Raw genomic sequence first — 14,857 nt, 5'->3', positions numbered from 1 at the left:
AAACATTTAGAGAAGCGCTAAAACCTATCCTTCTAAAACTCTTTCAAAAAATTGCAGAGGAAGGAGCACTCCCAAACTCATTCTATGAGGCCATCATCAACCAGATACCAAAATCAGTCAAAGATGTCACAAAGAAAGAAAACTACAGGCCAATATCAATGATGAACACAGATGCAAAAATCCTCAACAAAATACTAGGAAACAGAATCCAACAGCACATTAAAAAGATCATACACCATGATCAAGTGGGGTTTATCCCAGTAATGCAAGGATTCTTCAATATAAACAAATCAATGTGATAAACCATATTAACAAATTGAAGGAGAAAAACCATATGATCATCTCAATAGAGGCAGAAAAAGCTTTTGATAAAATTCAACACCCATTTATGATAAAAACCCTCCAGAAAGTAGTCATAGAGGGAACTTACCTCAACATAATAAAGGCCATATATGACAAACCCACAGCCAACATCATTCTCAATGGCGAAAAACTGAAACCATTTCCTCTAAGATCAGGAACAAGACAACGATGTCCACTCTCACCACTATTATTCAACATAGTTTTGGAAAGTTTAGCCACAGCAATCAGAGAAGAAAAAGAAATAAAAGGAATCCAAATCGGAAAAGAAGAAGGAAAGCTGTGACTATTTGCAGATGACATTATACCATACATAGAGAATCCTAAAGATGCTAAAGAAAAACTCTTAGAGCTAATCAGTGAATTTGGTAAAGTAGCAGGAAACAAAATTAATGCACAGAAATCTCTTGCATTCCTATACACTAACGATGAAAAATCTGAAAGAGAAATTAAGGAAACACTCCGATTTACCATTGCAACAAAAAGAGTATGATACCTAGTAATAAACCTACCTAAGGAGGCAAAAGACCTGTATGCAGAAAACTGTAAGACACTGGTGAAAGAAATTAAAGATGATACAAACAACTGGAGAGATATACCATGTTCTTGGATTGGAAGAATCAACATTGTGAAAATGACTATACTACCCAAAGCAGTGTACAGATTCAACGCAATCCCTACCAAACTACCACTGCCATTTTTCACAGAACTAGAACAAAAATTTTCACAATTTGTATGGAAACACAAAAGACCCTGAATAGCCAAAGCAATCTTGAGAAGGAAACACGGAGCTGGAGGAATCATGCTCCCTGACTTCAGACTACACCACAAGCTACAATAATCAAGACAGTATGGCACTGGCACAAAAACAGAAAGATAGATCAATGGAACAGGGTTGAAAGCCCAGATATAAACCCATGCACGTATCGTCACCTTATTTTTGATAAAGGAGGCAAGAATATACAATGGAGAAAAGACAGCATCTTCAATAAGTGGTGCTGGGAAAACTGGACAGCTACTTGTAAAAGAATACAGAAAAATAAACTCAAAATGGATTAAGGACCTAATGTAAGGCCAGACACTATCAAACTCTTAGAGTAAAACATAGGCAGAACACTCTATGATATAAATCACAGCAGGATCCTTTTTGACCCACCTCCTAGAGAAATGGAAATAAAAACAAAAATAAACAAATGGGACCTAATGAAACTTCAAAGCTTTTACACATCAAAGGAAACAATAAACAAGACGAAAAGAGAACCCTCAGAATGGGAGAAAATATTTGCAAATGAAGCAACTGACAAAGGATTAATCTCCAAAACATATAAGCAACTCATGCAGCTCAATATCAAAAAAACAAACAACCCAATCCAAAAATGGGCAGAAGGCCTAAATAGACATTTCTCCAAAGAAGATATACAGATTGCCAACAAACACATGAAAGAATGCTCAACATCATTAATCATTAGAGAAATGCAAATCAAAACTACAATGAGATATCACCTCACACTGTTCAGAATGGCCAACATCAAAAAATCTACAAACAATAAATGCTGGAGAGGGTGTGGAAAGAAGGGAACCCTCTTGCACAGTTGGTGGGAATGTAAATTGATACAGCCACTATGGAGAACAGTATGGAGGTTCCTTACAAAACTAAAAAAAGAACTACCATATGACCCAGCAATCTCACTACTGGGCATATACCCTGAGAAAACCATAATTCAAAAAGGGTCATGTACCACAATGTTCATTGCAGCACTATTTACAATAGCCAGGACATGGAAGCAACCTAAGTGTCCATCGACAGATGAATAGATAAAGAAGATGTGGCACATATATACAATGGAATATTACTCAGCCATGAAAAGGAACGAAATTGAGTTATTTGTAGTGAGCTGGATGGACCTACAGTCTTTCATACAGAGTGAAGTAAGTCAGAAAGAGAAAAACATATACCGTATGCTAACGCATATATATGGAATCTAAAAAAAAAAGGTCATTAAGAACCTAGGGGCAAGAAGGGAATAAACATGTAGACCTACTAGAGAATGGACTTGAGGACACAGGAAGGGGAAAGGGTAAGCTCGGACCAAGTGAGAGAGTGGCATGGACATATACACACTACCACATGTAAAACCAATAGCTAGTGGGAAGCAGACACATAGCACAGGGAGATCAGCTCGGTGCTTTTTGACCACCTAGTGGGGTGTGATATAGAGGGTGGGAGGGAGATGCAAGACTGAGTAGATATGGGGATATATGTATAGGTGATTCATTTTGTTATAATGCAGAAACTAACACACCATTGTAAAGCAATTATATTCCTATAAAGAGTTTTTTTAAGGGGAAAGGGTAAGCTCGGACCAAGTGAGAGAGTGGCATGGACATATACACACTACCACATGTAAAACCAATAGCTAGTGGGAAGCAGACACATAGCACAGGGAGATCAGCTCGGTGCTTTTTGACCACCTAGTGGGGTGTGATATAGAGGGTGGGAGGGAGATGCAAGACTGAGTAGATATGGGGATATATGTATAGGTGATTCATTTTGTTATAATGCAGAAACTAACACACCATTGTAAAGCAATTATACTCCTATAAAGAGTTTTTAAAAAATAAAGCCACAATACAAGGCCTCACCAAGACAGTCCATGTCATTTACAGAGTTCTAATCGTTATTGATAGTAATCAAGGCACTCATTTCACTTCTCACCATATTGCTGAGCTCTGGAACAAGGTAGTCAATGAATTTTCATCTCCTTTAGTAAATGGATGCAGGTCTCACACAGTGCCATTGTGGCTTTAAACAAGTTCAAATGTGGCACATTTCACTCAGTCAGACACTAACAGTGAATTGTGATGAAGGTGATCATCTTTGATCTTTAACTGCTAACAAGTTTCAAGCTCTCCTCCATCCCTCAGTTTCCCTTTTGCCTGATATCTGGTGCAAGCTGACAAGAAAGCGTGTGTGCATTCTCCTTTACAACCTTTGGGAAGTTCAAACCTCACAAGCCCTGACCATCATGTGGGGGCTTTCACTCCAACACCACCCCTATAAAACCCAAAGCCAGTCAGTTTTCTTTGCTCCCTTAAGCAATTTTGGATCTGCTTGGATCCAGTCTTGGTTACTGCCCTGCTCTTCTCAGAAAGCCTCATTATATGAGTAATACATCCTTTCGTACCCTCTTGGTCTTGTGTGGTATCATGAGTCTTGACATCTGAAACAAATCTGAATGGGGGATCCTGTTCTACCTGTCACCAAACATGGCTTCAAATCTAATTATAGAAATAGTAACCAAATAATTAAATAATATGATTATAAATATATATGATAATTACATTTTCCTTACCCTAAAATGTTAGGCTCAAAAAAATAAGAGTTTCCTTTCTTACAGGCACACAATTAACAGAGTCACTTCTGCATACTGACATTAGCACAATCATCAATTTTAAGAGTAAAAGAGCTCCCTTTTCTTTTCAATTGCTCTGTATCTAACAAGTGATGATAAAGAGCAAATATAAATATCGAATAAACACACATTTTGTAAACATTATTTGTCATTGTTAGATAAGTAAATTCAATATTTAGAAAAGACTAATCATTGAATTTGATGCAACTGCACTGTTAAAAAATAAAGTGTCATACACTTTAAATACAAAATATAAATAGCCTTGAATGACTGTAAGAGTTCATTCAATACTGAAAACTTCACACCAGGAAAAAACAGAATGCCAATAAAACGATTTAGTGACTTAATGAGAATATAAAAAGAATCTCAAAACAATTTGTCACTAAAATATGGGGAAAATTAATGACAATAAATTACTGAATTAAGTATAAAGACAGGTAATAAAAACATAAACTATGTAAACAATGCTGAATAAAATAGGTTATTTGAAAACACCTAAATATAAGATCAGAAGGCAAATGGTCAACAACAAGGGATTAATCTCCAAAATATACAAACAGATCATGCAGGTCTATGTCAAAAAAACAAACAACCCAATCAAAAAATGGGCATAACATCTAAAAGGACATTTCTCCAAAAAAAGACATACAGATGGCCAAAAAGCACATGAAAAGATGCTCAACATCACTAATTATTAGAGAAATGCAAATCAGAACTACAATGAGGTATCACCTCATGCCGGTCAGAATGGCCATCATCAAAAAAATCTGCAAACAATAAATGCTGGAGAAGGTGTGGGGAAAAGGGAGCCCTTCTACACTGTTGGTGGGAAAGTAAATTGGTACAGCCACTATGGAGAACAGTATGGAGGTTCCTTAAAAATCTAAAAATAGAGCTACCATATGATCCATCAATCCCACTCCTGGGCATATATCTGGAGAAAACCATAATACAAAAAGATACATGCTCCCTATTGTTCATTGCAGCACTATTTACAATAGCCAGGACACTGAAGCAACCTAAATGTCCATCGACGGAGGAATGGATAAAGATTTGGTACATATATACAACAGAATATCACTCAGCAATGAAAAAAGAGTGAAATAATGCCATTTGCAGCAACATGGATGGACCTAGAGATTACCATTCTAAGTGAAGTAAGTCAAACAGAGAAAGACAAATATCATATGATATCACTCATATGTGGAATCTAATTTTAAAAATGATATAAATGAATTTATTTACAAAACAGAAACAGACTCACAGATTTTGAAAACAAAGTTATGGTTACCAAAGGGGAAACGTGGGGGAGAGAAAAATTAGGAGCTTGGGATTAACATATACACACTACTCATATAAAATAGATAGCCAACAAGGACCTACTGTATATCACAGGGAACTCTACACGATATTCTGTAATAACCTATATGGGAAAAGAATCTGAAAAAGAATGAATATATATATGTATAACTGAATCACTTTGCTGTACACTTGAAACTATCACAACATTGTAAATCAACTATATGCCAATAAAAGTTTAAAAAAAGGCAAATGGTCAAATATATGCCTGAGTTTTAAAGAAGAATATACACAGAGCAAAAGAACGGCTATCAGTTTTAACATAAAAGATGAGACTAGTCAGTTAACCTTCCATATGCAGGTCATAACTATATTGGTGCACCTTAAAAAGTCCATATATACATATATATACACACATATATACATTTATATATAGTGTGTGTGCATCTTAGTTTCAATCCATTTTGCTTTTTCCTTCTAAATTCTAAGGCAACCTAAATTTTTAAAGACTACTTTTCAGAGAATAACAGTTTCACACAGAAATGTGAAAGATATATTGTAAAAATAAATTGCATTTTACAATCATTAAGTGATTTCTTAAGTCTATAAGATGGAAAGGAAGTACTAAATTTAATGACTATAATAAGAATTAATGAGATAGCTGTTAACAGATCATGATCAGTTTTAATATAATATTACAATAAAGTTTGGAATTAATTTAAAAAAAACAGCTATAACCCTATATTGTAGGCAATGTCACGGGGAAAGATGTTTCTAGATTGACTGGAGGAAAAATACTACAGTGGGAGATAGGATAGAAAATGGTTGCAAATAACAAATATAAAATATGTGGAATTGGGAGAAAAGTTTAAGATGATGACAGCTAATTTAAAGATAAAACAAAAATCCTCTCCCACAGCAATACACAAAAGGTTTTAGTAACTCTATGTCCCTTGTACAGAGTAGACTAGACTGACAATAACTCTGTGATTTAGGGATTCATGACTTTGAAACCTATTCAACCAAGAGTTTACACCAAGAACAAAAGATGTGAGAGAGGGCATCTTACCTGGGAAATCTAAGAAGGAAAACCCGAAGTGGTTTTCATGCACACTTCCAAGATCCCACTGTGAAAGCTAATCTTGGGAAAGAGTAAGTTTTGTGTCTTAACAAATATGCATTCATAATGGGTCTTTTAGGAAGTGAGACTATCTGGAAGGCTAAACACAAAGCTAAGTCACCACAGACTATCCTTGGATTTCCTCAAGGTGCTTAACATGTTGGAATTCTCCAAGAAATCTGAATGTTAGTTTACATTCTACACAGTAAGGAAGGACTTACTTAAGCAAGGAAGGACTCTTCCCTAGGGTCTGCAGAGGGAGTGTCATGCTACTGATATCTTGATTTCAGGGGCCTAGCCTCCAGAGCTGTGAGAGAAAAAATCTCTGTTGTTTTAAGCCACTAAATTTGTGGTACTTTGTTTTGGCAGCCCTAGGACACTAACATATTTCTTTTACAGATACTCCCCGTAATGTAAAGGGCAGGTGATAGAAGGGGAAAAGGGGAGGGAGATCAGAAAGTGATGATAATTTCACAAGGCAATATTCCATGTGAAACTAATTCAGGTACGATACTAATTAGGAATCATTTCTCCTGAATTATAGTTTAAAGAGGACCTCCAGGTTTTTAAAATCCCATCTCCTTACATTGCTTCAAGGATCTTGCTTTACCAATTGGTCCATCTAAAATCTTCAATTTTGCCCCCCCACTACTTTTGTTCTCTTGAGCTTTAAAATAAAAACTCCATTATCTTCTACCCCAAGAGAAAACAGTCAAAAACAAACATTAGCCTCTGACTAGTATGCTACTTTAGCTATCACCCTAACTCTTTCTGTTTTATCTCAGCCAAGATTATTGAAATAGAAGTTCACAACATTTTTCCCAATTTTACTAACCACCCCCTCCCTGCAATATGATTTTGGCCCCTACACTATAGGTATAAATACACAATATTAATAAAAATATTTTCCATCTAACAATGTCAACAGTTTTCTTATATTCTAAAGCATCTTACCTATACCAAGTTCAAAATAATAAAATTGTCTGCCATGTTTCTGGCACTTAAAATTAATGTATGAAGAACTTTAGTAACCAAACCATCAGGGGAAACAACTTATAATTTAAAATTGAAAGATGAAGGAAAATTAAAACTTATTTTATTAATAGATAAAGTAGGGCATTTTTTGTTTTTGGCCACGCCGTGTGGCACGTGGGATCTTAGTTCCCCAACCAGGGATCAAACCTGTGCCCCCTGCAGTGGAAGTGTGAAGTCTGAACCACTGGACTGCCAGGGAAGTCCGAAGTGGGGTATTTTTAAACCAAAAAAATCCAAGTGAAATAGTTTAACTGTTAGAAGAAAGACAGCAAAATATCAATAACTGATCCATAATTGTTATTTTTCTAAGTATTTAAAACAACTTGAATCCTTCAGAATGAGTATTACCAAAGTAACCCTAATATCTGAAGTTGAAATGAAATCCAATGATGCTGATGAAAGCGTTATGAATTGATGATTCTCTTATCTAGAAAAACTAAAAGTTAGGAATTCACCGACAAAATAGTATTCACTAAATCAACTAGTAGAATCACGTTATGTGCACATTTAATTGATATGAATTCAAATCTACGCTGGGCAAAAATAAATAAATGAAAGTAATTTGGTATTAAGTGACCTGTAAGAAACCAAATTAGCTCACTAGCTTACACTGCAAATTACAGTGTTATCTTTCTAACACTGGAGGAAAAATGTCCTGTTAGAATTATTGAAATAATATGGCTTACAAAAAACCATGTAGATGATCTTCTACGGTTGATTTAAGGTATTTCATGGGTAATGTTGATTCTATGTGATTTTCTCCTTACATAATGACTTTAGAACCTTAACCCTTGTAAAAAACTGCAATCCCAATATACGAACTGAGTGTATTGACAGATCTTATGCTAAATGATTTTAAGAATTAAATTCTAAGAGTGTCAGCATACAAAAGATATGGAAGAAGAAATGATTATAATTTGGGATAAATGACAAGAAAAGGGAAAAAGTGAGAAGTATGATATGCTATGAAGTGATACCAAAAAGTCATAAAACAGAACTCAAAGTGGCAACAGAGAGAAGTTATGGCAAAGAGAGAATGAGAGGAAGAAGAAGCAAAATAGAAATTTGATCTGCAGAGATCCAGTAACTGTTGCTTCATTATCTCACATTAAAGAGGTAAAGGTAGGGACAGGAAGAAATCTATGATGATCAGTAGTTTTTAACTCCTCTACTCTGCTCCCAGAAAATTTTAAGTGATCAATAGGTGGTTGGATAGTCACTGGAGATATAAAGCACAAAGTATTTGTTTTCATGCTTTAATTACATAATAGAAATGTTTTATTTTTAGCCAGGCTACTCTTAAGACCCTAGGGCAATCCAGTAATCCAGGTCATTTTACTTCATCTTTTGGGGCCGATGGGAGTGCCTATGAATGTGAACATAAAAAAAGTGTGTCTGGGCTTCCGTGGTGGCGCAGTGGTTGACAGTCCGCCTGCCGATGCAGGGGATGAGGGTTCGTGCCCCGGTCCGGGAAGATCCCACATGCCGTGGAGCGGCTGGGCCCGTGAGCCATGGCCGCTGAGCCTGTGCGTCAGGAGCCTGTGCTCCCCAATGGGAGTGGCCACAACAGTGAGAGGCCCGCGTACCGCAAAAAAAAAAAAAAAGTGTGTCTGTATGTGCACTCGTGTGTGTATGACTTACTATGTTATTATACCAATCACTTGCATATTTTTTATTTAATTATATCATAACCCTAAGAAATAGACATTTACCACTTCTATTTCAGAGATAAGAAAAGTAAGACTGAGGCAGATGATGTAATTACTCCAATGAAAAAGAGTAAATTGAGTTGTGTTCTGAATCCAGAAATCTGACTCCAAAGCTAGCATTCTTAAACCCAATAGTATGAACTATGTAAGATATAATATATACATATATATATTTTTTTCTTGTTTACTACTAACAACAGCTCTGCTCCATAGACATAATGATCCCTGCTTTACAAATAAAGAAACTGAGTCTCAAAAAAGATTATGTAACTTGTCCAAAGATATATAGCTAAGGTGTGACAAGCTGAAACTAGAATTCAGTCTTTTTGACTCTATGAGTAGTTTGAAGTAAAGAATGATGCAACATTTATAAAAACAAAATTAGTTTCTTTACTAATAAATCAAAGCGCATTTGATTTTACCCACAGATAATCCAAAAGGACTTGTTTAAAAAAAATTACTGTTAAAAACCACCAATTATTAGTTGCATTATTTCATATTAAGATAATTAAATTTAACTTATATTAACTCTGCTAAAATAAAGATTCCATTCATTAGGAATCTATTAATTTAATTTTATTTTAATCAGTACTTTTTTCTTCTCTTTTTGAAAATACATGCATACATGCATAGGATACTGTAAAACACCTCCAGGTGACCAAATGTTTATGCGTCAGAAAAGGAAATGCCTGATTTTCTTCCTTTTCATTCCTTTGATTGCATGACATCCCAAGAACAAGTATAAAAGAACAAATTAATGGTTTTCAAAGAGGACTCAGATAGCCATGCAGTCTTCTGGACTAGCATTGCTAGGATTCTGTCATCAACCATGTAATATTTTTGGCAGCTGGGGCCTATAAACCCCTCTAGCAAGGGAAGGACTCTCTTGGGCACAAAAGGCAACAAAATAAAATAAAATAAACATGATTAAGTGGATGACGTTTTTCCTTCTAAACTGTTGTTCTCTTCACAATTAAAGAACTCAACTCTGATTTAACTGATCACATGCTAAGAAGAAGAAATAGTTTGGAGAAAAGAAATAGACACCCTGCTAATGCTAACATCATCAATTCTATTTTAAGGTTAAAATAAAAGGTTTAGTACTTCCCTTCTTATGACAATGTTCTTTTAAGTAAGTTGAGGATCTTGGACTTGTTTCAGAACAGAGAAAAGGAGGGTATATAGAGCATATACAGGTAATATCTCATTATAAGAAATTGGACTGGAAGCATCAGCTTATTTTATAATCAGTAGAAACATTAAGTCAATATGTGATCCAACAATCTTGATATGATCAAATCTAGGTCCTTCTGCTATAACACTTCGTCATCCTGACTCAGACATTCATTTCACAGCAAATCCTTTACCATGTAACATGATGCTGTAAATCTAAATTCTAGAAGTCTAAACATTCAGCCTCTCTCCAACAGTTTACTGCTCACTAAATTTCCTTTGCCTATCCATCCATAAAGAGAGCTAAATCTGGGTTAGATCCAGCTGGATTTCAGATCCAAAACCTTTAGAAGCCAGGTAAGTGACTTCTAAGACTTGTGATCAGGGAGATGTGAAGGCAGCAAAGGACACGTTGTCTTCTCAGTGCCAACGCAGAACAGATTGTCAGGTTGACAAGATGAGCTAAAATGTCCTTTGCTGTCTTTTTATATTCCTTGCTGTCCCAGAAATTAGGTGCCTAAAACCAAAATCTTTTCTTTCTGGAAATGTGTTAATAAAGTATAAAACTGATATGACTGTTTTGTACATATTATTGTCATTATTATAAAGTTCTATATTTGATTTTATGCATATTTTGCAGAGCAGACTTTGCTTTATGCTCTGGTGATTTCCCATTTTATGAAATTCCAATATGAAGGCACTTGCAAGGTTACTGGATGTACTTATTTTTAAAAATTAAAAACAATCCTGTTTTCATTTTTATATTATTCACCTGTGCACTCGACTATAAATTCAAAATGAGTAAAATAACCTTAAAATTTTATTATTACAAAGCTACTATCTAAAAAAAATTGTAAAGTACTTCATGAATAGTAAATATTTTCATTAAAAAACAACTAACATTTTGATAGCATGTAGTGAAAATAAAGCATGTCTGGAATGATACTCTATATGATGAGATGTATCTTACTTACCAAACTCCTTGGGAACTGCTATAGAATAAACACAATTATGTCCCACACTGTAATTTTTTGGATAGTTTGGTGATAGAACAGTGCCTTCTGAACCTGTAGAACGACTTCCACAAGGTGCTGGAAATTAAAAAAAATGTTTAAAAAATATTATTTTTAGAAAAACATTTAAAAATTCATACTATGACTATTTTCATGCTATAAAAATTATGGCTACTGGATTTTAAGGAATATCATTTATTTCCATCTTTTAACAAGGTCCCCACTGTCAAATACTTTAAAAGTCAAAAATTGTGCACATGCAATAGAAAGCTTCTTTTTAAGTATTCAGATTTACTCTTCTCAGAAACAAAGTAATATAATAATGTTGCAATGGCGCTATCTATCTCTAAAGGTAATAATGGGGGCCTGCTTTCATTTATGATAAAAGATAATAATCTCTTTTATAATGATGAGAAATTACACATGCAGTGGGAAATTGTTTTACTCACCACGAGGCTTTGAAACTCTACTCAAAATCAACCTTGATTATGCTACCACCAACTGAGGTACTTCTATACACAGCACAGGGATAGCTGTACAAACACATTCATCCACTCATCTAAGTAAAATATTCTCTCACCAATCTCTATCTGCTTATGGTTTACATTTAAATCAGAAGAGTTGCTGATGGTGCATAGAGAGAGACATTATTGCTACCTCAGCCCCAAATGTGCTACGTTCCTAAAAAAGATGAGGGTGAAACCAATGTTTCTGGAAAATTTGTAGATAGTTGTTCTGTTTTTCACAAGATAGGCAGATGCTTTGGGATTTGTAGTTCTGGAACACAGAGAAAGATTTGGGCTACTAAAGGAGTTATAGGTATCAAAAGCAAACGATGATAGTTGATATTATTTAAATGAATGAGATCTCCCAGAAAAGTATGTAGAATGAGAAAAGATGGCCAAAGAGGAGGTCAGAGAATGCCAAGGTAGAATTAGTGAGAGGGTGGCTACAAAGAATTTAGTCTCTTGGGAGCCAATGGGGAGGAAAGTTTCAATTAAAAGAAAGTGTTCAAAACCATCGTGTTGCAAAGTGGTAATAAATGAAAAAGGAATTTGAGATGGTCTGCCGGTCTAGAGTATTAGGTAGCAGGGAGCTACTTCTCTGTGCCTCTGGTCTCCTCCAGGCGGGGTTTTGCCTAGGCTTGCTGGCCTGCTGGCTCCACCCCTTACCCCATGGAGATGGAATGATGGGTGAGCCCAGGACAGAAACTTTACTTCTGGTTGGGAGCCATCCTGCCTGTAAAGCAGCTTGCTGGTCTCCTCTACAGCCTATTTAAGGGTGAATCTGTTGAGGGGGTGGCCATGGTTGTTGGGAGAGACCTGCAACTGCACAGGAAGCCCATTGTTACTGCTCATCAGCTTTATCAATATTAAAGCTGATGGTCTGCCTTCCTTCAGCTTATCACTTAATTTGCCTTGAATTTGTGCAGGGAGGAGTCCCTTCAAACACCAGACAGGAACTTTTTGGTATTATTGATACAGTAGTTTTAACCAGAGCCGCTTTCTGCAAATTACAGCCAGCAAACCAAATCCAGTCTGTACCAAAGGAAGTTTTCACATTTTTAAAGAGTTTAAAACAACCGAAAAAAATAAATCAGAATACATCACAGAGACATATGTGGTCAGCAAAGCCCAAAATATCATCTGGCTCTGTACAGAAAAAGTTGCTAACCCTTGAACTAGAGTAGAGAGGGGTAGCTAGGTTGTAGTTGGATGAAGAATAAGTGGTTTATAAAGAGATACAAAAGTAATCAGAATCTTAACCGTAAACAGAAGGAGAATGTAGGGAGTAGCTGGGGGAAAATGCAAAGCTGAATGAGTTTTTGTTATTGTTGTTTTGTTTAACAGGGAGGACAGAGTCATCAAAGAGCGAAAATCTGGAGCACTGACTTAGAGGCTTGGGAAAGATCAAAAACTAAACTGGAGTGATTAAGTTTAGAAAGCATTAATGACAGTCCTCTGTGACTTGAGAAAAAGAGCTGAAGAAGACTGAAAATACACAGGTTTAGGTTTTATGCTGGGAATTTACTGGAGTTAATGCCTGATTTTCCTTTTAAAGAGAGCTGAATGCAATGGTGTGTTAGGTGGCTTGAGACGAGTCATGACAGTTCGAAAAGTTCAAAACCTTTGATGGATTTCTGGCCAAAGTTTAAAGATACAGCAATATATTTAAAACACACACATACAAAGCAAACAGTAAGTTGTACTGAGTTGGGTGGCTAATGAATATTCTACCTTTTTTCCTTTTAATGTTCTATAAAATGGTAATAAATAGTTAGAATTAAACATAGTAAAATTAGAACTCCCTAGAACAACAAGTTGACAATGACGATAATAACCAAAGAAGCACTGCTCTCATCGCTCATTATTGTTTGAGATTAGTCAGGTGTATTCTTATTTCAGCACTGATAACTTTATTCAACTGATAATAGTACTGATGAGAGAATCACTCAAGAATAAGCAGCATGTTTTATGTTAATTTTCTTTCTGATCTTAAGGTGCTCCAAAATGACAATACTTTGAATGTACGTGACAGAAGCTCTTATTTTTATATTTTGAAAGAATGAATAGAAATGAGAGGTTCTAACTCAAGTTCAGCTTTGTGACTTAGTCATGAACATTCTGCCATTCTACATTACTATGCATCTGATAGCCTCAATATGTTTTGAATATTTTATTTTGCATAATGGACTCTTGGGACAGCTCTTGTTAAAAATCTCATTTATAAATATGAAAAAAATATGAAGTTTTTTAACCACTAATGAATATATACAAGGTTGCAGTATAATCACAGCTCTTTATGGTAACTATTATTATGTTAGTTTTTGTTATTTGTACTGGTAGCAATAATTTTACATTTTTTCTGGTCAGTGCTTACAGCATGGCCTAATTTATAGTCAATTATGTTGAATATTGTGGTGACTGACAATATTTTATGTAGTATGTAAATAAGGGAAAATTCACTATGCTATGTGGTACAGATATACTGTAATCTGTTTTATGTTTATAAAAATCTAAATGGAATAATGACTAAGCCAGGCCAGCTTTACTAATTCTTGTAATGTTGGTTCCTAGAAGCTTTCTGTATTCTTTCTTCCTGTTTTAATTTCATTTTATTGGCTAGTACAGAAAAGGTCAGCCGTTATCTTTCTGGCTCTATTAACAATCAGTAGAAGATAAAAGCAAGACAGAACTTTTAATTCTATGCTTATTTTTGCCATTTGACTATACCTGTGGGTCTTTTGTCAAACTGGCTAAACAGCCTATATCCGTTGTAATGCAAAGAACTCACCTGTTCTTGATTATAACTTATGTGATATGTATGACTACTCTTAAATCTCTATTTTAATAGCATTTTTGTAGAACACATATATTATGAGAAGAAATGGTTCTGTGATTAAGTAAGTTTAGGAAATACATGGGTAAAATAAATAAGGCTCTATGCTGTGAGATTTAACTGAGACTTTAGTAAGGTTTGGGGAATGTCATACTTGTTTTTACAAACTTATTTGATCATGGAGGCTCTCTTTCATCTCACAGGACCAATGTTCCTCAGAACATACTTTTCGAAATGCCAAACTGCTAATTCTAAAATGTGCTATCGCTTTGACAATAATTCTAACATTTATATTGTTTCCTGTAATTATGATTTCACAGCACTAAAGAATTGTGTTTTAAGTATACATATAAAACCTAAGTTTTTTTTTTTTTTTTTTTTTTTTTTTTTTTTTTG

The 14,857-nt window shown here is 35.1% G+C and overlaps 1 protein-coding gene across 2 annotated transcripts in view; it reads right to left on the bottom strand.

The window, feature by feature from the left end:
- CSMD3 (CUB and Sushi multiple domains 3) overlaps positions 1–14,857 on the bottom strand; it is a 1,062,125-nt gene that overhangs the window by 237,066 nt on the left and 810,202 nt on the right. For both annotated transcript variants that reach the window (XM_024739588.1, XM_024739590.1), the window contains one exon: positions 11,084–11,200. In XM_024739588.1, the coding sequence (XP_024595356.1) occupies positions 11,084–11,200 (117 nt within the window). The remainder of the gene's footprint in view (positions 1–11,083; positions 11,201–14,857) is intronic.

This window comes from Neophocaena asiaeorientalis, unplaced genomic scaffold, assembly GCF_003031525.2.
Source record: "Neophocaena asiaeorientalis asiaeorientalis breed wild unplaced genomic scaffold, Neophocaena_asiaeorientalis_V1.1 scaffold533, whole genome shotgun sequence".
Classification (NCBI taxonomy): Eukaryota; Metazoa; Chordata; class Mammalia; order Artiodactyla; family Phocoenidae; genus Neophocaena; species Neophocaena asiaeorientalis.
The sequence above is the reverse complement of the archived record's forward strand: the minus strand, read 5'-3'. Positions and strand labels throughout refer to the sequence as shown.